Source organism: Gambusia affinis, linkage group LG08, assembly GCF_019740435.1.
Source record: "Gambusia affinis linkage group LG08, SWU_Gaff_1.0, whole genome shotgun sequence".
NCBI lineage: Eukaryota > Metazoa > Chordata > Actinopteri > Cyprinodontiformes > Poeciliidae > Gambusia > Gambusia affinis.
The window spans coordinates 326,572-351,721 of NC_057875.1; the positions used below are offsets into that span (position 1 = coordinate 326,572).

At 48.4% G+C, this 25,150-nt stretch overlaps 2 protein-coding genes across 3 annotated transcripts; both read right to left on the reverse strand.

Annotated features, from left to right (window-relative positions):
• Nucleotides 1-40: 40 nt before the first annotated feature.
• On the reverse strand, nt 41-15,558 carry elmo3 (engulfment and cell motility 3). The gene is made up of 21 exons (XM_044123844.1): nt 15,306-15,558; nt 12,249-12,357; nt 11,770-11,810; nt 10,139-10,211; nt 9,709-9,759; nt 9,136-9,305; nt 8,393-8,492; nt 8,169-8,320; nt 8,017-8,095; nt 7,840-7,890; nt 7,605-7,727; nt 7,289-7,411; nt 7,112-7,216; nt 6,916-7,024; nt 4,560-4,696; nt 2,662-2,825; nt 2,428-2,540; nt 2,247-2,351; nt 1,507-1,586; nt 1,351-1,431; nt 41-1,282 (listed from the first exon to the last, which is right to left on the reverse strand). The coding sequence occupies exons 2-21, from the start codon at nt 12,324-12,326 to the stop codon at nt 1,070-1,072; spliced, it is 2,148 nt and encodes a 715-aa protein (XP_043979779.1). The 5' UTR covers nt 12,327-12,357; nt 15,306-15,558; the 3' UTR covers nt 41-1,069.
• Nucleotides 15,559-16,556: 998 nt separating this feature from the next.
• Nucleotides 16,557-24,270, reverse strand: e2f4 (E2F transcription factor 4). Of its 2 annotated transcripts, XM_044123849.1 has the most exons (12): nt 23,837-24,270; nt 21,752-21,861; nt 21,177-21,338; nt 20,323-20,366; nt 20,187-20,251; nt 19,643-19,828; nt 19,053-19,081; nt 18,931-18,980; nt 18,379-18,510; nt 18,244-18,291; nt 18,113-18,157; nt 16,557-17,310 (listed from the first exon to the last, which is right to left on the reverse strand). In XM_044123849.1, exons 1-12 carry the CDS (start codon nt 23,999-24,001, stop codon nt 17,195-17,197), a joined length of 1,152 nt encoding a protein of 383 aa, XP_043979784.1. In that variant the 5' UTR covers nt 24,002-24,270; the 3' UTR covers nt 16,557-17,194. The 2 variants fall into 2 exon arrangements, with proteins under 2 accessions (XP_043979784.1, XP_043979783.1); XM_044123848.1 differs by having other exon boundaries at nt 18,931-19,081.
• Between the last annotated feature and the right edge of the window lie 880 nt (nt 24,271-25,150).

Consider the following 25,150-nt stretch of genomic DNA (forward strand, 5'->3'; position numbering starts at 1 on the left):
TTCACTGATGTTCAGACTGAAAGATGGAAAATAAAGTCGGTTTCTAATTCAAAATGTTTATTGGTGTAAATTCATCAAAAGTATTAAAGTGAAATCGGTTGAAATGAACCGACTGACGGTTTCACAACATCATACAGGAAAAATCTGTTCAAACTGATGCAAAAAAACCTCCACAGTTTCTGAACCGCACAGAAATAAAACAATAGTGTCATTCGCTGCAGCACCAGAACCGTTTTCTAAAAGTCCAGAGCGTTCGGGCCGAACTGGAGCAACAGAACGATTCTCTGAATGTAAAGAAACTTTAAATGCATCGTCACACAAGCAGCCGCACTGCTGAAGCAGGAAGAGCCAGGAAAACCGGGAAGAGCCAGGAAAACCGGGAAGAGCAGAAAGTACCAGTTACTATCAGGAAGTACTAGTTAGTACCAGGAAGTACTAGTTAGTACCAGGAAGTACTAGTTAGTACCAGGAAGTACTAGTTAGTACCAGGAAGTACTAGTTAGTACCAGGAAGTACCAGTTAGTACCAGGAAGTACCAGTTAGTACCAGGAAGTACTAGTTAGTACCAGGAAGTACTAGTTAGTACCAGGAAGTACCAGTTAGTACCAGGAAGTACCAGTTAGTACCAGGAAGTACCAGTTAGTACCAGGAAGTACCAGTTAGTACCAGGAAGTACTAGTTAGTACCAGGAAGTACCAGTTAGTACCAGGAAGTACTAGTTAGTACCAGGAAGTACCAGTTAGTACCAGGAAGTACTAGTTAGTACCAGGAAGTACCAGTTAGTACCAGGAAGTACTAGTTAGTACCAGGAAGTACCAGTTAGTACCAGGAAGTACTAGTTAGTACCAGGAAGTACCAGAGTCTCCTGGCAGCTGGAAACGGGTCAGCTGCTGCTTTCTGAATTAAAACTGGTTCTGCAGGAAAATCTGGATCGGTTTAACGGATCCGGAAAGAGCTAAAATCAGTCAGATAAGAAGAAGAGCAGAGACGGACGGGCCAGAACCCATCCAGAACCAGAACCCATCCAGAACCAGAACCCGTCCAGAACCAGAACCCGTCCAGAGATGGCCTACTGCTCCGTCTGGCTGAAGTCGTAGCAGAAGTTGTAGTTGCTGGGCGGTTTGGGCACGGCGGGGGCGCTGTCCGGGATGGGGACGTTCTCCAGGTCCAGGAGGCGGAGTTTAATCTCCATGGACAGCAGGATCTCCAGCTCGCTGCGCATCGACTCGCTGCTCATGTCCCGGCCCAGCAGGACGCTCAGTCCGTCCGTCCACAGGCAGAACTGACAGGACGGACACGTCAGGACCAGCAGGGGGCGCAGGCGGCGCAACGAGGATCGGTCATACTCACGTCCGTCCTGGAGGGGGCGATGAAGTTCAGGCTGCACTCCTCCACATCGTAGGTGATGCTGAAGGCCAAATCCAGGACTTCCTGCAGCAGAAGAAGACGAGGCCTTTAACTCACCGTCTGACAGCAGGGAAACCAGAGAAGAAGAAGCAGACTGACCTTGGTCTGCTTGCCCTTGTTCTCCTTCATGTGAGGACAGTCCTTCCCGATCAGCAAACCTTTGATATCTGCCACTGGGACTGGAGGGAGAGTCAGAGGAAACAGCCAATGAAACGGCTCGCAGGGCGTCACATGACACGCTGCACTCAGCACAAACTAATCAGTTCAATCCAGGAAACAGCAGAAAAGCCTCCAAAGTCGTGACATCATCATCTGGGCTGTCCCTCATTGGTTAAACACGGCGTGTTGTAGCCTATTCAGAATGAAATAAATTTATTATTTGCTAAATAATTAATGTTATTGATCTGAGGTTATGCTAATGGTAGAGCTGTTATTATTTTCTGAGTGGCTCCTGCTGGTTGACCTGATTGTTTGGTGAAGGAGTGAAACAGTTTTTCTACCATAAAATTAACATTTATATTTCCATTTTTGTATGAAGTCAGCTTGGGGAAAACCGTCTGCTTTTTACTGCGAGTGTGTCGAACATCTGAAAATCGACGGACAGTTTTGTTTTTTGGACCTTATGATGATGCAAGAGTCGCCACAGAGGCAGAGACCATCACTGACGATTCCTCAGATACGAGTCATTTGGTGAGAACTTTGGTTGTGTTCGAACTTCATGCCGGTGTATGTAAACTTCTGGCTCAGTCTGTATTTTACGTGTAGCTCTGCCAGCAGCTGGTGATCATCTTCCAGCCGCATCCTGACCTGCTGCCGCTCACAGCAGCAGCTGGACTCACTCTTGTCCTGCAGCGTCTCGATGGCCGGGTTCTCCGCGTCTTCCTCCACGTCGCCGTAGTGCAGCATCTTGTGATTGGGCGACAGGCGGCAGTACCACAGTTTGTCTGAGCGCAGCAGAGGAAACGCTCATTAGTACTAAACTAGCGAAGGCCGAGAGGCGCCGCAGCAGGCTCCACCCACCCTGCCGCCGCCGGCTGCTGATCTTCCTGAACATGGTTCCCTGACAGAGCCGGTTGAGTCTCTGCTGGCGGATCAACTCCAGCAGCTCCGGCTTCAGGCGCTCCTTCAGCTCTCTGCAGCACACAATACAGCACAAAACAGCTTTAACAGTGTAACGCTATGGTCTGACGCTGCTGTAATGCTGCAGTGTGATGCTGCAGTGTGATGCTGCAGTGTGATGCTGCGGACACTGACAGGACGGGCGGCGCCAGCGTCTCCTCCTGGTGCAGCCGCTCCGTCTGCCGCAGCTTCAGGATCTCGCTGTAGTTCAGCGCGTTGACTTTGTTCTTGAACAGCTCCAGCGATGTGGGCTTGCTGGCCAGCGTCCGGGTGATCTGCTCCTTCACCACCTGCATCACCTGGACAGACACAAGGGGCACACGACGTTCTGGAGCGGTCCAGTTAAAGTACAGACCTGTGCATAGAAAATTATTTCTGAAATTATTATCATCATCATCATCATCATAATAATTTTACCGTTTTATAATCTTTAGAGAAAAATCCATCTGTTTTCAGAAACAAATATCTTGGTTGATTTTAAATAAATGTCCCAGGGGTATGAATAGTTCTGGCCTTGAAAACCTCTTTTCTTTAAAAAGTCCAGTCAGTGATGGACAGACTGGACCAGACCCAGACCGGACCGGTTCCGGACCGGACCGGACCCAGACCGGTTCCGGACCGGACCCAGACCGGACCGGTTCCAGACTGAGCCAATGAACCAGAAGGATGTTGCAGCTTTGCATGGCTGCAATAAACAGGAAGTAACAAACAGGAAGTAGAGTTTGGTGCCTCTGGTAAGGATCCGACCAGCAGTCAGAACTTCAGTAAATGTTTCCCTTTGAAATCACGATGTCATAATAATTTTGAATTTTATTGTTTGAATCAAACTGTTCTAATACAAATCTTCAAACTAATAAAATGTTGGTGGAAACCAGTTAGCTGCAGACGTTTTCTGAACATTCAGCTAAAACAGAACATCCAGACTAAAAAAATCCTTTTTGGACTTTTTAAAACCCCAGAAAAGGGTCCAGGTCAGGTTCTGGTTCTGGTTCTGACATTTCAAATCTGTAACCATCGGCTGAACAGAATCAGTGATTTCCAGTCTGGTCATCAGAACCCGACCCAGTACCAGAGCCGTTCAGCCTGGAGCGGCCCAGTCTGATCTGATCCGGGGCGGAGTACCGGACCGGACCTAAGCGGACGGGATCCACTGAGCAGGTCAGCCCAGTCATTTCATTTTGTAAATGCTGATTTCAAACGTTTTTTTAAATGTAAATGTTTTTAGTTCAGTTCATGAAATGTTTTTTTCTTTTGGTTTTCACTACAATCTCTTGGTTAAAACACATTTTTCTGTTTTCAGAAAAAGTTTATTACTGATGTGCAGAAGAACTTTGTAGAGGTTCAGAACCTGGACGAACTGCTGACGGGTGGACGGAGGTTTTAGATGAGAATAAACTCTGAAGATCATAATTTTCTCCTTTATTTTCTTCTCCAGATCTGAAAATAGATAAACATGATGCTCTTGCAGATTTACAGGCTCTGTGACCTCCTGGTTTATTGTGTTGCTGCTGATTCCCAGATTCCTCCTGCCCCTCTGCATGTTTCCATTTTCTGGCCTAAAGCCGCTTTATCCTCTTTGTTCCACCTGCAGCTGCTGTAGTTCTGAGTCAAACCAACCTGTTCCCCTCCTGGCCTGTGGGGGCGCTGCACCAACAACCACTGAAGGAAACCACACAAAAACCTCTGAAGACACTGAGAGCAACTTCCTTCTTCACCAGATGGAAACAAGATGGAGGCGTCAGATTTTAGTGTTGGAGGATTTCTCTTTAGGAGACATTTCTGCTGCTAGCACTAGGCTAGCACATTAGCTTTGGTTGTATTTACCCAGAATGCCCTGCGCTGTAGTCCACTTCCTGCTTTAGGAACGGTCTCTGGTCCGCTTGGCGTTCACATTCAAACTGAACCCAGACTGAGGTGTGGAGGACCAGAGTTAGCTTAGCATTCACACCTCACCACACAAACTGAACTTTCTAGGCAGACAGACTGGAGTTGGATATCAGGTGTGCAGCCTCTGGTCCAGCTGCGTGTCTGACCTTGTCGAAGTCTTCCTGCGTGGCGCGCATCTCCTTCCAGGTCTTGTTGAGCAGCTGGATGCAGACGCAGAACAGTTCCTCCAGCAGCCGGTCCTGGCTGAAGAAGATGGGATGGAAGCTGGAGCCCGTCTCCGAGGCTGCGGACACAACGGGCCGGAGGTTAGGACGGACAGAGCTGCAGTGGGTCTCAGCGGGTCTCAGCGGGTCGTAGCGGATCTCAGCGGGTCTCAGTGGGTCGTAGCGGGTCTCAGTGGGTCGTAGCGGGTCGTAGCGGATCTCAGCGGGTCGTAGCGGATCTCAGCGGGTCTCAGCAGGTCGTAGCGGGTCGCAGCGGGTCGTAGCGGGTCTCAGTGGGTCGCAGCGGGTCGTAGCGGATCTCAGTGGGTCGTAGCGGATCTCAGCGGGTCGTAGCGGATCTCAGCGGGTCTCAGAGTCGTAAATGGCGGATCTCCAGTGGTCTCAGCGGGGTGCAGTCTCAGTGCATGGTGCGTGTGCAGTCTCAGTAGCCGGATCTCAGCGGGTCGTGGCGGATCTCAGTGGGAGCGGGTCTCAGCAGGTCTGGCAGGTGCAGGTGGCAGGGTCTCAGTGGGTGCATAGCAGTGGGTCGCAGCGGGTCTCAGCGGGTCGTAGCGGGTCTCAGCGGGTCTCAGTGGGTCGTAGCGGGTCTCAGTGGGTCTCAGTGGGTCGCGGTCTCAGTGGTGTGGCATGTGCGGTCTCAGTGGGTCTCAGCGGGTCGTAGCGGGTCTCAGCGGGTCGTAGCGGGTCTCAGTGGGTCGTAGCGGGTCTCAGCGGGTCTCAGCGGGTCTCAGCGGGTCGCAGCGGGTCTCAGCGGGTCGTAGCGGGTCGTAGCGGATCTCAGCGGGTCGTAGAGGGTCTCAGCGGGTCTCAGCAGGTGTCAGAAAGTGGTCATGGCATCGTGGAGGTCTCAGTGGGTCGCAGCGGGTCGTAGCGGGTCTCAGTGGGTCTCAGCGGGTCTCAGCGGGTCGTAGCGGGTCTCAGTGGGTCTCAGCGGGTCGTAGCGGGTCTCAGCGGGTCTCAGTGGGTCGTAGCGGGTCTCAGCGGGTCTCAGTGGGTCGTAGCGGGTCTCAGTGGGTCTCAGCGGGCCTCAGCGGGTCTCAGCGGGTCTCAGTGGGTCGCAGCGGGTCTCAGTGGGTCTCAGCGGGTCTCAGTGGGTCTCAGCGGGTCTCAGTGGGTCGCAGCGGGTCTCAGTGGGTCTCAGCGGGTCTCAGTGGGTCTCAGCGGGTCTCAGTGGGTCTCAGCGGGTCTCAGTGGGTCTCAGCGGGTCGTAGCGGGTCTCAGTGGGTCTCAGCGGGTCTCAGTGGGTCTCAGCGGGTCTCAGTGGGTCTCAGCGGGTCTCAGCGGGTCTCAGTGGGTCTCAGCGGGTCTCAGTGGGTCTCAGCGGGTCTCAGTGGGTGGTAGCGGGTCTCAGTGGGTCTCAGCGGGTCTCAGTGGGTCTCAGCGGGTCTCAGTGGGTCTCAGGGGGTCGTAGCGGGTCTCAGTGGGTCTCAGCGGGTCTCAGTGGGACTCAGCGGGTCTCAGTGGGTCTCAGCGGGTCTCAGTGGGTCTCAGGGGGTCTCAGTGGGTCTCAGGGGGTCGCAGCGGGTCTCAGTGGGTCTCAGCGGGTCGTAGCGGGTCTCAGTGGGTCTCAGTGGGTCTCAGTGGGTCTCAGGGGGTCTCAGCGGGTCTCAGTGGGTCTCAGCGGGTCTCAGCGGGTCTCAGCGGGTCTCAGCGGGTCTCAGTGGGTCTCAGCGGGTCTCAGTGGGTCTCAGTGGGTCTCAGCGGGTCTCAGTGGGTCTCAGGGGGTCGTAGCGGGTCTCAGTGGGTCTCAGCGGGTCTCAGTGGGTCTCAGCGGGTCTCAGTGGGTCGCAGCGGGTCTCAGTGGGTCTCAGTGGGTTTTAGCGGGCCTCAGTGGGTCTCAGCGGATCTCAGTGGGTCTCAGCGGGTCTCAGTGGGTCGCAGTGGGTCTCAGCGGGTCTCAGTGGGTCTCAGTGGGTCTCAGTGGGTCTCAGCGGGTCTCAGCGGGTCTCAGTGGGTCTCAGCGGGTCTCAGTGGGTCTCAGTGGGTCTCAGCGGGTCTCAGTGGGTCTCAGCGGGTCTCAGTGGGCCGCAGCGGGTCTCAGTGGGTCGCAGCGGGTCTCAGTGGGTCTCAGCGGGTCTCAGTGGGTCTCAGTGGGTCTCAGTGGGTCTCAGCGGGTCTCAGTGGGTCTCAGCGGGTCTCAGTGGGTCTCAGTGGGTCTCAGTGGGTCTCAGTGGGTCTCAGTGGGTCTCAGTGGGTCTCAGCGGGTCTCAGTGGGTCTCAGCGGATCTCAGTGGGCCGCAGCGGGTCGTAGTATGCTGGTTGGAACGCTGCAGCTTACGGGCGTCTCCGATGCGCAGGATCTCACAGAGGATGAGTGTCAGCTGGATGCTGCTGCGGGCAAAGGGACACTCGTGCTTGTCCTCCCTGCTGCTGTTCTCCAGGACAAACTGCAACACATCAGGAATAACCAGCAAATGAAAAGCTATGACATCATCATCTTCATCATCCTCATCCTCAGAAGGCCAGGCGCTCACCCTGCTGTAGGCGTCCGGATAGCGAGTCGCAAAGTAAAACATGGTGTCCAGAGCCAGCAGACCGGGAGGCGTCCGCACCAGGTCCTGACCCGGGTTGCTGTTGTTCTGGAACAAACAGGAAGTAATGAGATAACAGCACCGGGTCAGAACCGGTTCAGAACAGAAGCGGGACCTTACAGAGAAACCAAGCTTCTTGAACTCCTTGGCGCAGAGTGAGCGGCGGCGCTCGTGGCTCAGGCTGTTCTCGCTGTCGGTCTCGAACGCCGCCTGCCGCAGGCCGTGCAGCGCGTCCCTCTGGTCCTGTAGACACAAACCACAGAAACAGGAAGCAGAAATGGTTCTGAAAAGTTCTGCATGGAGACTTTAAAACAAAGTTTCAGTTCTGAACAAGAAAAGGGTCAAAAATTCACCTTTTGTGACAATTTTGGGTCTTTTTGTCAAAACAAAAATGAAGACGTTCAGCATGAATTTATGGACAGACAGACTGTCCCACCTGGCTGTAGCAGTCCAGCGGCGTCCTCATGCGCGCCTCCAGGTGGTTCAGTGTGACCGACTGCAGCACGTAGAGGTAGTGGGCCATCTCATCCTGGACCGGACTGGAGCTCAGGATGATGTCCTGGACACAAACACAGACGGGACGTTGGGGGATGTTGGGGGACGTTGGGGGTCCCCTCCCTCAGTGTCCCGTCCCCATGTGAGGGACGCTGGAGGACGGCGGAGTGTCTCACCTTATAGATGTACTGACGGACGTTCTTCTTGTTCAGGAAGGCGAACATTTCCTGGAACAGAAGGAGAGACGTGTGACTGCGGCGCAGAGACGCCTCCTGCCAGCAGGGGGCAGCAGCCTCTGAACAGAGAGAACAAGAGCAACACATCGACACCAGTACCGGTACCGGTACCAGTACCTGTCTATCTGCGTCCTCAGCCGCCTGCAGTAAGGCCATGAGCAGAGCCATGGCTTTGGTCTGGATCTGCTGGTTCGCCCTGAAACACCAGAGAGAGAGAGAGTCAGGGGCACGACTTCCTGCCGGGTCAGAACCGGCCCGGTTCCACTTACACCTGCAGGTGGGCAACCAGCCGCTCCATGGTGACCTCCTGCTTGACCTGCAGGAACAGCTGGCGGCTGCTCAGAACCATGTTCTCCAGGATGTCCAGGGACACCTGCTGCATCGACACGTCTGTGGACGAGGAGTTGACGAAACCAGCAATCTGACGGGAGGAAAGACAATCAGGAGGAGGAGAAGGAGAAGGAGAAGGAGAAGGAGGAGGAGGAAGAAGAACCTTCTTGATGAAGACGGCGGAGAGATTCTCCCAGGAAACGATGCCATGATCCATCAGCTCCATGAAGCCGGTCAGCGTGTGAGTCATGATCTGGTTGCTCCTGCAACAAACACAGCTACCGATGACATCACTTCCTGTGACATCAGGACTTCCTGAGTCTCTAAGGTCACTGTGGATGGCCTTTGATCTGCTGAGCTGATTTCATTAGAGTTTTCATCAGGAAAAGTCCCAACTTTGACTAGGACATCCACAAAATTATGCTGTTGTTGGATCCCATCCTGCTGCAGAACCTTGGGTCATGATGGCTAACAAGCTAGCTATAGCTAAAGACAGGCTAGCTGTGGAAGCTAACCAGCCAGCTATAGCTAAAGACAGGCTAGCTGTGGCAGCTAACAGGCCAGCTATAGCTAAAGACAGGCTAGCTGTGGCAGCTAACAGGCCAGCTGTAGCGGCTAACAGGCTAACTATAGCAGCTAACAGGTGCTGTTCAGTCCAGTGAGGTATAATTGATGGTCAGAACCAGATGGAACGGGTTCAGAACCGTCCATCAGGTCCAGTTCTGCCTCATCAGTCAGCTTGTGGTCAGTCTGAGGTGGGTTTTGATTTCCTCTGGGTCAGCGGTGGTTCTGGTCTTGAACAACGACCTCTGGGCTGGTTCTGGTTCTTCTGGACCACCTGTTGGTGTTCTGTTGGAGCGGTTCTGGACCAGAGGGTCATCGGGGTGAGATTACGTCCATACTCACTCTCTGGAGTCCTCCACGATCTGGACCAGCAGGTTGTGTCCGTCCAGGTTGATGAACTCCTGAGCGAAGGTCACGTCCCGCGAGACGCTGGCCAGCTCCTTCAGCGAGTCGCAGCGCACGCCGCCGTCCGCGCTCTGGATGCCCTTGTGAAGGTCGTCGGCACAGCGACCCTGAGGTCAAACGCAGGACACCGGGATACAGGTCAGCGAGTGCCAGGTTCTGGTTCTATGTCTATGCAGCTACGGTTCTGATCCGATCCGTTCACAGGAGGTTCTGAATTCCGGCCCTCCTAATCCGTCACTCTTCTTGGAGAATCTGGGTCGGACTCTGGACCGGATTCTGACATCGGATTAAACTGATTAGAAAATCCGACCAAAACCGTTAGCAGAGATAAGAGAGGAGAACAGAACCACCAGACCCAACCGGGATCATCAGAACCACCGGAACAGGACCAGTGGTGACTGAACCTATCTGGTTCTTCAGATCACTGATCACCTTTCCAGATTATTGGTCAGATTCTCCAGAATTAGTTGAGAAAGTCGGGTCAGGTGGCCCACGTGGCGGCCGACTCACCGGGGCTTTGGTCAGACGCAGGATGCAGCCGTTCTTGATGTCCAGGCGATTCTGGAAGCACGGAAAACCTACATGAGCCTAGAGCTGCTGCAGCCGGGTCCACATCACTTCATTAAAAATAACTTTTAGAATGAAACAAAAGCCAAAGTCTCAGCAGAAAGAAGTCAGGAAGTTTCTTCGCTGCAGATGTTCCAGCGGCTCCAGAACCGAAACGTCTGGTCGGATCCACAGATTCGGTCCAGAACCAGGAACATCTGCCAGCAGAAACCTGCTTCTTCCTCCAGCTGCAGCATCATCATCATCATCTCACGCTGTTGGAGTCAGCTGGTCTGATGATGATGATGATGAGGAGGAGGAGGAGGAGGAGGAGGAGGAGACGACCTTCGTCGGTCAGACGAAGCGGCCATGTTGGCGCTGCGGTGAGACTGACCGACTCTGTGATGTACATCTGGACTCCATCGGCGTACTGCAGGGCGTAGTTATCGGGACCCGGAAGGTTCCAGCTGAGGACGAACACACCGTCAGCGCCTTCAGCTCCAGACACCAGAAACCATTGAAACGAAAACTGTTCTACGTCTCAAGCAGCATCAAAACTTTCTCATTTAATGGGAAATTTTCCTCTTATTAAGTTTTGCTGTAAGGTGTTAGAGCGAGAAAAGACAGAATAAAACTAGATGAATCATTACGTTATAATGACAAATTTCCCACAGAAAACCTGCTGAGCTCGGCGGTCAGGGCGCCGAGGCGTCCGCCATGTTTTTTATTAAACAGGTTAAGTAGACAGGAAATGTAAAAATATTACTGGGTCATTATATGCTGCAGGAAAACATCACCAGTGCAACAATATTTAAAGCCACAACTAGTCTGTGAGTTTAATCTGTTCACAAATACAAATGAATAAACTGTAATTCTAACTGATTGTTTTCAGGTTGGCCAGTTAATCTCCTCCCTCCTCCCAGATTAAATCAACCCAGAAGCTGTTAGAGCTGCTGATGTTTTAGCAGCAAGAGGGGCCCCTAAGTCAGATTCTGCCCCAGGCCTCATGCAGCCTTGGACCGGCCCTGCAGGATGAGTTCAATCTGCTGCTCTGATGCAGAGATGAGCAACAAACTGAGATTTAATTCAATGATGTGGCTTCAGCAGCTCTAACATTTCTGTCTGTTGAGTTTTAATAAGAGTCACAGAAACTGTTTTGGTTGTTGGAGTTTTAAAGGACGAGTTTCTCTGATCTCTGCGCTGATTAACTCTGTCTGACATTTGGTGTGGTTTGGTGCTTCGTGTAAACAGAAAAATAAAAATAAAAATATTAATAAAATAATATAAAGTAAAGCTCCTCACTGGCTGAACCTGCATGAAGCGGTTAGCGATGGTTCATTAGCCGCTAACGCTCCGACCAACCGGGGACACAGACAGGAACTTTACCGGGAGGACAGCGCCACACGCTGGGCAGCGAGTTGAGATGGAAAAGCTGCGCAAATTTCTTTGTCATCATATATTAATCATTCTCACCAACCCTGCATATTAAAGCATTTTTTGCTTTTGCTTTATAAACAAAGAAGTTTTCTTGTTTTAACAAGATATAAAACTCGTTAGAACGAGGAAACTTTCTCGTTACTGCTTTTGTTATTATTTTCTGGTTTTGGCAGTTAAATGCTTCCATAGCATATCTGCAAATGGAATTTATTATTACTTACGAAGCAGTTTATTTGTTTATGTGTAATAACAATAACAAAACTTGATCAAGCATCTGGCCGGTTCCATCTGCTACATCATTAACCAATGAGCTGAAGAGCAACGGTTCCAACACTGACCCCTGTGGTACCCCAAAACTGTAAACCATCATCACTGACATCCAGGAAGTTTTCTAGATTTATATCTAGATCTGCAAATTCTCTAAGTCAGAGTTTAGCCAATCTGAACCGTCCGTCTGTGTCTCACATTGTTTCGACGTTTTCCAGGTAAAAACTAGATGCAGGTTTCAGTTGGGTGACATCTGCTTTGGAATATCTGTATTTTTATTATTATTCAAAGAGGTTAGAACCGGACCAGAACAGAACTTACCCATCACAGACCTCCTTGATAACCGCAGATAGAGGCTTTTTCTGCAAGCACAACAGAACCAGTCAGAACCTTCAGCATGTAAAACTTCACCACCACAGGAGGAGAACCTCACACGGCCCGACCCGTTCTACTCAGAACCGGCTGCTGCTCATTCCGGCCTATCCAGATTACTCTGGATTAGAGCAGAATAAGACCTCATCTGGACCGGCGGTTCTCCACCTGTCCTGCAGGTTCTTGACGTGTCGTCTGGTCCAACACAGCAGAACCAAACGGCTCAATATCCTCAGGAAGACTGATGACATCATGACCTGACTGATGACATCATGAGGCCTAGAGGCCTGGAAACAAGTCCTGGTCCAGCAGCCAATCAGGAGACGGCAGACTCTGACCTGCTGGTCAAAGCTCTGCAGCAGAAAGTATTCACACCCTGTGAACTTGACTGGGCTCGGTGAGAGGCCAACATGGCGGACGGAGGCTACCTGGTCCAGCTGGATGAGCTGCGGGTACGCCCCGGGCATCTGGATGGCGATCCTCACGATGTCCTTCTGCTGTGGCATGATGACCGCTACGCTCTGCACGCCTCGCAACCTGGAGGAGAAACGGAGACGGTACGACACGATGAGACGAGACAACACAGGCCAACACACACACACAGCCTGCAGGAGGAGTTCTGGCTGGCTGTGTGTGTGTGTGGACCCGACCCGGTCCATCATCCCTGGGTCTGCTCAGACTGAGCCAACTGGACCGCTCTGTGTGTATGAGCTTGTTGTTGTTGTGAGGACCATTTCTGGCTTGGACTTCTAACTAGGGGTGCACGGATTTATCGGTGCCAATTTCCTTAATTTTGGGAGATCGGTAATCGGCTGATTTCTACATTTGAAACCGATCTGATCCACTGATCCTGTTTCTAGCTTGACAAAGGGATAAGAATCAACCACTGTCCTCTTTTTCTCTCTGGTGAGAAAGGTTTGACTGACAGACCGGCGTTCCAAGTTATGTCTGCACGTTTGCAATTAACAACAGTGACCACACCGTTGCCAACTCAACAACTTTCTTGCTATGTTGAGCAACATTTCAGACAAGAAAAATTGGTATCAGCCAGAAAACTGCAATCGGCGAAGCCGTATTGATATTAGATTGATGCACTTCTGGACTTTATATTGACTTCCATTCATTTTAGTAACTGGATGCCTAAGCCAGACAATTTTCCCTAACAAGAACCAGAACCAGTCCAGTCCTGAGCGGAACCAGAATTTAACTTACCCAGACCTCTAATTCAAACCAGTAGAACTAGAAAAGTAGTGAGGAGCAGGAAGTGTCCTCACTTTCCATTCATGTCCTCATTTGTTGGTAAATACTGTAAAAGTGGTCCTCTAGAATAGCAATTACAAGAAAACACACACACACACACACACACACACACACACTTCACTCTGGGAGGTCGGGCAGAACCAGAACCTTCTGACTGTGAACCACACAGGAACTAACTGGACCTGCTGTGCACTGATCCAACCCACAGAATCAGCCCCTGATTCTGCTGGTTCTATTGGGACTGAGTCAGCAGTCAGAACCGACCCGGTAGCTCCTCAGCAGAAGCGGCTATCACTTTCAGAATGAACCCATCAGAACCAGTTCCTGTTTTTCTCTATTTCTGGTTCTGTGAGTAAAACTGAGAAAGCCTGAACACGGCCTCTCTCACACAGAGGGAGCCGTTGTCCCCCATCACCCAAAAGGTTCTGGTTCTGACCCGGCTGTAGGAAGGAGCTCTGGCTGGGTGTCTGTGGACCCGACCCGGTTCATCATCGCTGGGTCTGCTCAGACTGAACCAACCGGACCGCTCTGTGTGTGAGCTTGCTGTTGTGAGGACCATTCTACAGTGGGGGACCCAGATGGCCCGGTTCTGATATGTGAACAGAACCTCTGAAAAATCCAGTCCTCTGAAGAGGAGACAATTCATCCTCTAGAATCTGATCAGCCTAGAGTCCAAAACCAAGACCAGGACCAGAACCAGAACCAGGACCAGGACCAGGACCAGGACCAGTAGCAGAACCAGAACCAGGACCAGGACCAGTAGCAGAACCAGGACCAGTACCAGGACCAGGACCAGGACCAGTAGCAGAACCAGAACCAGGACCAGTAGCAGAACCAGGACCAGAACCAGGACCAGTAGCAGAACCAGGACCAGTAGCAGAACCAGGACCAGAACCAGGACCAGTAGCAGAACCAGAACCAGTAGCAGAACCAGAACCAGAACCAGGACCAGGACCAGAACAAGGACCAGGACCAGTAGCAGAACCAGGACCAGTAGCAGAACCAGGACCAGAACCAGGACCAGTAGCAGAACCAGAACCAGTAGCAGAACCAGGACCAGAACCAGGACCAGGACCAGGACCAGGACCAGTAGCAGAACCAGAACCAGGACCAGGACCAGAACCAGGACCAGGACCAGAACCAGGACCAGGACCAGAACAAGGACCAGGACCAGTAGCAGACCCGATGGCGCTGCAGCGTGGTTCTGGGCGTGCCGCCGCCGGTCCAGACTTGTCCTCCATGTTGCTGAAACCTGCAGCTAAAGCTCCGCCTCCTGCTGGAGTCAGAGTCCAAACAGAAGCTCAACTTCCTCTAAGCAGATCATTAACCAGATGGTTCTGAACTCGGCCCACCGACTGCAGAAAGGATCTTGGGTCTTTCTGGTGCCAGGTGGAACTATTAGGACTCATATTAATTAATATTAGGACTCTGATCAGTTTCTCTCCGTTTCTGGTTCAGGTAAATTATGTTTTGGGTCAAATCAGAGTGAACTCTAGAACATTTGATATGTATGATATATTTATTATTCATTTATGTAATAATTTGTTGGGTTTTATGTTCATATCTTGATTGAAGAAGAAAACTTTAACTTTATTTATTAAAGAAGGTCATGGTCTTCTTTGGGGGCGTGCCCCCCCCCCAGATGTGGCCACGCCCCCGGATGTTCCTAGACATTAATCACGTTTCAGTCGGAACGTGATCAGACGTCGGGTTCCCTGGGTTCTCCTCTATGACACCTGATCCAGGTTCTGGTTCTGATGGGTTTCAAGGTGTTCCTTTCCACTGTCGCCACATGCTTGCTGAGGAGACACGAACCAGACCAATGAACTGGGATGAACTGGACTGACTGGAACTAAACTGGATCTCAGTTTAAACAGGGAGGTTCTACTTCATTAAACCCAGGAGGAGCGGGAGGGTTGGAGCTGCTGACATTCCTAACCTGACACACACACACACACACACACAATCTCTCTCTCACACACACACACACACATATACACACACGCACACACACACACACACACACACACACACACACGCACAGTCTAACCAGAGCATTTCACTCAGACAGGAGTTGGAAGAACCAAACTCAGCTGAAAGTTACCAGATTGTGACCTTTCACCTCTCTGCCCCTCTGCCCTCCTCCGTGTTTCTGTCCAGAACTTTATTGTCCACCCAGCAACGAGCAGAACCGGGTTCTGGCGACTCGGTTCGGCTCCTGTTACCTGCTTTGAAAACTTCTGCTGTCCTACGGGAACCGCCGCGGTCACTCGGAGAACATCGGAGCCGCTCCTTGGCTTCTCCTCCGGGCGGAACCAGACGGGTCCGGAAAGCTGGACTTGCCTACCGAATCAACACGGAACCGACGGGAACCCCCGTCTTCTGGGATTACTAACGGGTCAAAAAGTTCCGGGTTGGCAGCAGTCGAGCACTTCACTTTGGCTCGGTCTGGGTGTTAACTGCAGGATTACGGTGCCGTTTCCGGTGTAGGGTTTTCACAATAAAAGTGGACAAACTCAGGATCTAAATCTGGATAAAAACAGGGATGATTGGTCCGATTATTTTATTGCAATGGAAACAGTCATTGAACAAGGCCTGCACGGCTTGATTATCTCGGATTATAACAATAAAGTGTTTTAATTATTTCTTCACTCTTTAATGTTTAAGTTCAATAATAAAATGAGAAATAAAAATCAGAGAAGCTAAATATCGCACCCTGAGTAATACTACTTCATCAGATTTTACTCCAGTGAAAGTGAAAACAAAAAGTACTTGGCAAAAAGGCGACTGATCAGATTTATTACTGATATTATATTAGTCTTAAAACTATTTTTAAGACTAAGACGGTATTTTGATTAAATAAATTACATTTATGCAGTACAAGTTCTACCGACCTCTGCATAAAATGCATTTAAATCACTACAAGTTTATTAGAATATTGATATGGTAAAAATGCAACAGACATGCGGTTCACTTAAATAGATTGCGCTGACCTTATTAAAATGTATAAAGTAGTTTTTGAGGAGAGGAAAAAGAAGCAAGTAATAAAACATTATTCTAGTCATTTATGCTGATATTCTAACGCACATTGAGAAAGCAGCTGTACTTTGTAAGAAACTTTGACAACAGAGCTTATAGGGAGCTTGACCACTGCTGGTATTTATTTCTGGTTTTTTTATTTATATGAATTCTTTTTAGATGAATTGTTAAAATACCAAAAACTTTACACTTTAGTCCATCTGATGATTTAAATCTTGATGTTTTGATCAGTCTGTATGATACTTTTGGAATACGATTCTTACTCTAGTAGTTTTTGTGTTCTCTAGCCAGCAGTGGCCAGAACCCGGGTCCGTTACAACCCAGAACCCGGCCAGAACAGAGGAACGTCTCCAGAAGGTCGGGAAAACGGGTCTTCACTGGAGAATTACCGGAGCCATCAGAAAGTTGATCCGAATCATTTGAGAAGAACCAGAGGCCAGATTTAAAAGAGTTTATGGACGAGACAGAAACATACAGAGAAGAAAGGTCAGAGTTAAAACGTGATATTTATCATTATTCTGCTCAACATTACCCTGGAGACTTAAAAAAAAAAAAAAATCGGTTTTAAAATCCCTTACAGAACCTTAAAACCGACTCATTTTCATCTGATCACATTTTTCTTCTGTTTGACTTGCAGCTAACATTAGACTGGTTAAAATGGGAAGACTGGGAGGACTGGATTGAGACCAAGCTGCATGATTCCTGGGAACAGTTTGTCACTTTCTACGTTCCAACTGCAGAAATGATGAAGCATCGTTCGTTTATATTTGTATCATTTGTATCATGTTCGCCGCTATCACAAAATATATATTCTCTATGTACAAGGAGGACCGGGCCGGATCGGGCCCAGAATCCGGTTCTTCTGGTTCCCAGGAGACGCTCTGAGATTCTTCAGTACAAAAGGTCCACACACACACACACCAGTCTTTGTACACAATAATGCAAAAAATATAGTTTTGACTCTTTTTCCTTGGAAAAGCTCAAAGTTTCCAGCTGTTTTCTGTACATGGAGCTGAAGGAGGCTGCAGCAGCGCCGCAGCAGCGCCACAGTGGGCTGAAGGCGAGCCAGACGGGGTCAGAGGTTAAGGATGGGGACGTCGAAGAGGTCACAGAGGCCCTCGGTCTCATCCAGGTTGTAGATGTAGTCGTGGTCGCTGGGCGGAGGCGACAGGCGGAGGAGAGGCGAGAACACTGAGGGGGAACGGCAGAACGGTTAAAGGAGCCAGAGGTCAGAGGTCAGAACCATCTAAAATCAGAACACAGCGTCTCACAGTGAAGCAAAAATGTTTTTGCATCCAGAATCCTGAAACGTTCTTTAGAAGGAAATGAAACCTGGAAAACGTTCAGGAGACGAAAAGCCAATCAGAGTTCTGCTGCGCGGGCCGGGTTGCCATGGTAACGCATCTTCTCAGAACCGTCTGAAGGCATCCGCACATCCGGGTTCTGGTTCCACTGCTGCAGGTTTCCGGCAGCTGGATCCTTCCTGGTTGTTCAGGTTCGGCAGGTCTGGACCGGTCCGTTCAGGGGAGCAGCGTCCGGAACACGCAGCCGGACCGGACCCGACCCAAAGGGCCCCACCTGTGTTCCCAGTGGGATGTTTCCCAGTATTCCCAGTGCCTCCATGCGCCAGCAGCCGCTCCTGATCTTCTCCCGGCTGAATGTGTTTCTAATTGGACCTGAACAGAGGTCAAAGTTCATCTTCATGCAGAATATTCTAAATTTTTCTGTTTGGATCAAATTTTGTCTCCTGACGTTTGAAATTCTTCCAGCTTTTATTTTATTTTGAAAAACGTTTCTCGTTGGGTTCAGGCTGCAAACGATTAAACCACCAAACTGACACAGCCGTTACCATGGCAACCTGCTACCAAAACGTCTGTTGTAATAATCATTTTCCTGTTGACGACAGAAAACGCGACCTGATTTCTAGTTTCCGTTTCACAGCTGAAAGCGTTTAGAACAAAGAGCTTCATGGAGCGTCGGGACGTCAGGATACCTTCTGACGACATCAGGTCCTCCAGCAGGTCGCCAGGCATCATCTCTGCAGGCAGAAAACATTTATTAAACATTTAGAGATAGCTCTCTATATCAGGCATTCAGGTTATCTGGCAGCGTAGCTGAACTCACCTTTAGTCGGGTCAAACATTTCAGAAAGCTCTTTGGGAAAATCCAAAACTGGAGAAACATCAGAGCTCATCATCAGCCGCACATTTCAGCACATTAATCAGCGTTCATAATGAATAATTATCCAGAGAGACTCACGCTCAGAAGGATCCGACTTGACGGGCTGGAACCCGACCGAGGAGGCCGAACCGTCCAGGGAGGCGGAGGACTGCAGCTGCTGCGGAACCGCTGCAGCACGGTCTGCTGCAGCGCTGAGCTGAGCGCTCGCATCTGAGGCCAAACACACAGAGGGAGAAATATGGGAAATATAAAATCTACAACATGTCTCTCAGTGGTGTTAGTTGGACTTTAAGCCAGCGGTGTCCAAAGTGTGGTCCAGGGGCCATGTCTGGCCCCAACTTCAATTCAAGGAGACAAATGAGGCACGGCTGCATGAAGTGGCTGATGACGGCCGAAGTTTTATTAGAAGCTCAACATTTCAAAAGACAAATAAGAGACAAAAAACAAAACCTTCATCTTTTAATAGCCTCCCTGTATGCATTTTTAATATCATAATAACTGACAATAAAACAGTTTCAATTCACTCAAACCTGCATTTCATTATTTTATTAAAGCTGAAAATCCTGTTTCTGACGAGACTTTCTCTAAATGAGGAAAACATGCAAACACTCCAGTTCAACGTTTGGTTACCTGCAACTCCGGCGCCCGGCGTTGCTGCGGCGCCCGGCGTTGCTGCGGCGCCCGGCGTTGCTGCGGCGCCCGGCGTTGCTGCGGCGCCCGGCGTTGCTGCGGCGCCCGGCGTTGCTGCGGCGTGTTTTATGGCTGGATGCGGCTTGCAGAGCTGCAGGCGAGAGGAAATGTCATGTTATGCTGCTGCAGACGGATCAGATGTAACAGAAACATTTCCATCATTTTGTCTCTGAACCAGAAGCAGCTCGTAGTCCAACATGGCGCCACGTTTCCTCCAGCAGGATTCACCAGCAGATCCTCCACCAGACATTTACTTTGCTGGTTTATTGGATAAACCGTCACAATTATCAATATATTATTGAAATAACCATTTACAAGAGCAAAGCTGAACAGGAAGCTAACAGCTAACAACAGCGGCCCTTAGTGGAGCATCGACTGCAGCTTCTGACCCGGTTCTGACCCAGAGAGGTGGGGTTGGGATGTGATGCGTTCACAGACTCTTTCATCTGCATGTCGGATAAAATGCGACATTTGGCCTGCAGCCTGAGAATGAGCCGAACCGATTGGGTTTATTGCTGCACAGGGTGCTGGGTCGGTCTGGGAGAGAGCTGTGGTTCTGGACCCAGAGAAGGGAAGGCTGACCCGGATTGGTCCACCGAGGGACCATAAAGACTTTTTCTACTTTATTTCCTGTCCAGTGTGAGGTGAGGACCTTTGGAGCCTGGGGGGTCGTCTGGGTTGCCGTCGGCGCCGGCAGGCTGTGCAGGATGTCATCAGGAGGCGGGACGGGCAGAACCACCGGAGCAGCGCTGGACGGGTCCTTATTGACCAGGAGAACCTCGATGGGTCCAGAGGTACTCTTCAGACGGATCTGGTACTTCCTCTGTCCATTAAGGACCTGCACCCACACACACACAGTCGTGTTTTCATCACTTGTGGGGACTTGACTTCCATTAATTTCTACAGCCTAATCCTTACCATAATCCTAACCCCATCCATCACATACCTAACCCTTACCTTAACCTTTACCCTAACCCTAACCATCGCAGAATTAAACCACTAACCCAAAAACAACAATTCCCCTCATGGGGACCAGAAAAATGTCCCCACAAGAAGCAATGGTCCCCATAACCCCACAATGTAGACAGAGATAGGTCCCCATAAGGATATAAAAACCTGGTACACACACACAGTTACCCTGGCTCATGGAGCGACCCAGACTCTGACCCAACAGGGTCACAATCATAGCTACTTACGAGTTCTGGTACAGGAACCTCCAGCTGCGTGCCAATGGGGGCCCGGATGGCCAGCAGAGTGTCCCCTGCAGGGTCAAAGGTCATGAGAGACAGCCAGCAGGGACAATGAATCTAAATGTTCTTCAGACAGTTTTACCTTTAAACGCTCCACAGAGGTCTTCGTGCTTTACGTAGGCCATCGTATGACAGCGTTAAGGTCGGTCCGAGCAACAAGCATATAATACACTGACAGCTTTTATTCTGAAAGGCTTCCTGCTCAGGATGTTCATATTTATTATTATTAATTCTAATCTGAGGAAGAAGAGTGGAATGAAGTCGTCATCAGAATATCTGGAGGCTGATGAACACGCTTTGTAGCAGAATCCAACTGCAGTACCACCGATCAACACAGAGGCCAGCACTGAGACAGTTTTGGGATACAGAACTAAAATTTAAACTAAAATGTAAAAACTCAGTCAGAAAGAAAGATAAAACTCTCAATGTCGTTTTCAGACAGTTTATCAGCAAAGCCAGCTGATTGGGGGTTTAGTTCAACTTAGTAGAAGCTCAGATGAAGAAAATGATCAATAATAATCAAACTGACAACAAGGCTGTGAATGCTTATATAAAGGTGATCATTGGATTTCTATTCTGAATAAATTTGCAAGAATCTCAAACTTTTCCCCACATTGTTATAATGGAGTATTTAATATGTAGTTTAATTAATTCAGTCTGAAAATGAAATGCTGTGAAAACATTCTGGATGGACTGAAGGGCCGTCCTGAGGTTGCTGGTTGAATTCCCCAGCAGAGTTTTGTTTTCAGCCTGGCTGAACATCACAGGACACTCTGCTGAAAATAATCCACTAAAGGAAGCGTCTCCACGGAGACGGAGCGATGCCAACAGCCGAAACCATTCAGGAAGTTTAACCGCGTTCTGACCCGGCAGCTCAGGAACAGAACCTGAACCCGAGGCCCGTTCCGGTGGTTCCAGTCGGGTTCAGAAGGATATGGGCTGTTGCCGGAGTCATCGGTGACGTTCTTGATGCTCTGCTGGACCCAGACCTTCTGCTGGTCCAGCTCGTTCTCCCGCAGCGCCAGATCGTCCAGCTCGGCTTTCAGCTCCATCAGCTTGTCTGCGATCTCCCTGGTGTTGCAGCCTGGTCCCACGCCCCTTAAACGCACCATCAGAGCGTGGTCATGCAGAGACAGACGAAGACGTCAACGTCAAACTTTGCCATCTAATCCATTACTGTTATTATTAAGAACGTTATGTATTTCTGCTTCAACATCGTTTTCTTTTTTGTCAGCGTTAGTCCTGATCTAAGTTTTTGTTGTTTATTACAGAACGAGTAGAAGAATAAACAATAATAACTACATGAAATGATTGATGTTTTCATGGCACTGCTTTAATTCATTTGAATCTTGATTCAACTTTTCCCTTGAAAAGCCATAAAAACACAAACCAAGTTCCCTGCTGGCAGTCATGGACTGGTATCTGAAACATTTTATTCTTTTAAATGTAATATCATTGTTCAGTTCCAGGGGGCGCTGCAGATTCATCCAGCAGAATTGAGGGGAACTTACTTCCACTGGATGCTGTTCTTGGACTTCTTCTCGATCAGACCGATTCCCTCCAGGACGTTAGTGATGTCATAGATGCGTCGTTTCTGCCGTACGGCCAGAGTGTCTGCAGCCTGCGGAGAAAATGGGATGTAAAGGCAGCATCATGCTGGGGCTCCCACTTCCTTCCTTCACAGATAGAGACGGCGAGCCTGTGCAGTTGCAGAGCGGCACGTTTCTGTTCTGAATCGACCAGAACCAGACCGACCCAATCGTTTCCTGAACCGGGACTCTGAGACCAAACCAGCTTTATTTCAAATGTTACGATTCCAGAGTCATGTTTCTCCTCCTCCATCTTTCAGAAGCCAGAAGTCAAAGTTCTTTTCTGCTAATTCACAATTTCATCATAAAGCATTCTGCTAAGGAGAAATTTCTGCTTAAAGTGAGAGAACACTGCTGTGTACTGCCAGTCAGCTGGCTACATCTCTCCTTCACTTATATTCGGGGGACAGTCAGGGGACCAGGCCATCTGCTCAGCATGAAGCTGCAGAAAGTCTCATTTCATAAAACAATAAGTATTTAAAAACAATAATGTTTAGTTGGTGATTAATCTACTTGTTTGTCTACATCAGAGTGTAAAAATCAAACCAACAATAAATAAATATCATTTTATTCTAAATGAAATGTTTCCAATCCAAGGAGCCATTTATTAGTCACCCTCAGTCAAATTAGCATATTTCATTGTTATCATCTATAGGAAATATATTATTATAAATATATTATTTTAAAAGAAAGGGGGGGTGGGAGTTCAAAAGGAGGACAGAAATATCTTCTCGTATGAGTTGATATTTTGGAAGAAATATTTAGTAAAAAATTAAATAAAAGGCACAACCTGATAATAAACATTAACCTAAAATATTCTTAATACTTTTAGTGCCATTCTGATGTGTAAATTTAATGAAATTATTCCATTAAAAACTGATAACGCCTGGATGTGTTTTTATATTAAAAATAAAGTTTCTTTCTGCTGGAAAATCCTGGTGTCACAGTGCAAAGGTCAGTGAGAACGTGAATGTTCACAAAACAGCTAAAAATATGCAGATAGTAGTAATAATTGTAATAGTAATAATAACAATACAAATAATAATAATAATAATAAGAGGCTGACCAGTAAGGACACATTTACAGCATAAGAAAAATAAGTACGTAATAATTGAAAAATAGCAACTGATTCAAAGAAACGATTTAGAAAGTAAAAGTTTGCAAGACGTACATGAATATATAAACAGCAAATTTTTTGACAAATAAAAACAGCAGCAGACTTACAGAGACTGCTGGAAAAAGTTATGGTCATAAATTCATCTATATTTAAAAACGGTTCATTCAAAATGCTTTGGTCAAAGTTATTAAAGAGTCACAGTCACAGAACAGCGTAACTGTAATAATCAGTTCATTTTGCCGTTTTATCCCAGTGAACAGGTCTGTATGAAAATTTTAATTAATTTTTTAAGTGAGACTTAATCATGTATAAACAAATAACAAAAACTGTATTTTTCATAGCTTCACATCAGCCTGCAGACAGCATATGAACAGGAAGAAGGTCTCTGACCAACAGCTAAATGTTACATAAAGATTAAAAAGTGAATGTTTTGTTCTTAAACCCCAGCCTGACAGGAGCAGCCACCCGCTTTATCCCGGAGTCTGATCAGCATCACTAATTATGCTTTTGAGTAATTAGTGAAGAATAACGACTGAAGACGTGTCCTCCAGAGACAAAGCCTTCATCCCTGAAGAAGAGGAAGATTGCTGCTGCAGCTTTGGCTGAGGAGACAAAAGCTGACCCACTTTCCACACTTTGAATCTGCAGGGGGTAGAGCCTGACAAGTTACCCGGTGTTTTCAAACATCACTCCGAGCTAACACCGGGATTCCGGCCCGGAAAGCTCCGACAGTCCCGCGGAACCTCACCGGTTTGGCTCAAACGAGAAACAAAAAAACCGTAGCTAAAGTTGAACACTATGAGCTAAAGTGTATAACTCGTTGAAAGTAGCCTGCAGCTAGCTGAAGCTAATGCTAAGGTTGTGACATGTGCTAACTGACAAAGACCCACCGCCTTCAGGTCCAGGACCCCGTCCTTCGCCTCCTGTAGCAGGGTCACAAACTTGGTGGTGAGCAGGCCCAGGCTCTTCTCGTGCCGGCTCGGTGTCTGCGGCTGAAGCGAGTCCCCGGGAGTCCCCGGGTCGCCGCGGCTACAGGCCGACTCCAGCTCCATCATCGCTGGGTACTAGCTCCGCCGTTCTTCCCCGACAAAATTCAGCCAGCGAGCCCAAGAGCGGCACGCCGGACGACAAACAGAACCCCGGACGATGTAGCGGTGTTTGTTGGGTCGGTATGGCCCGGATCTCCGCGGATTACTCCGTAAAATCGAGCCGAACGAGCTGCGGACTGTAATTCAATGAGCAGTCGGTAGAGAGCCGTTGGCCACGCGAGGAATGACGGGACGGTTCAACCCGCTGGGGGCCGACTGCCAATACTTCCACCGAGCTAAAAGCGTGGAGCTAAACAACGGAAAATTATAAATAAATATAAAAAGATTCTCTAAAAAATATGTTTTTATGACATAAAATACCGATGAAACTGAACAGTTTTGAATATTGGGTTTTTATGAGTCAAAATAATGCATTCTTCGTCCTGATAGAGTTTTAGAGTTTACCGCGAACCCTTAATCACTAAAACTTGAAGAAACTCCAGTTGGAACGCACAACGTATGAAAAAGCACGCATGCGCAAATATGCAAAAATATGTCAGACTGGCAGTGCTATTTATAGAATATAAAACGAGAATTTTTATGGTAACAAAAACATGTTCTTCCTTCCAGACACTAATTGTACATATTTTATATGACAGCTGCACAAAGTTTTGCATACTTGTGAAGCGCAGGAAAACGATTCATTGTTACAGTTTTTTTCTTTTTTTCACAAATTCAATTCCGTTTACACAATACTTTATTAATCCCACTTACAATTATTCCGATTTTCCCTGACAGTTGAAGGAAGTTACTTGATTGAGTTATAAATTATGCAATGTGCCTGGAAAAAGATAATACTGTCCCGTGAAGAAAATTGAGTGTTTTTATTATTTTATCTGAAATGTACTCTCTTTTAATTTAAAATTACTTTTAGAAGTACATTTATGTTTCTAAATAAGCACTTAAGTAAAAACATAATAGGGTAAATATTACTGGCAGGTTTTCAAAACCAGGGGCATATTATGTCAAAACCTGTATGAATTAAGGAATTAATAACAAAGAAAATCTGATGCATTCAGAAAAGTTTGAATACTATGGAGTTGATGAGATAATAAAACATGTTATACTGTCAAAATCACTAGGAAGAAAGACAACAGCTGATCCAATAGTTAAATA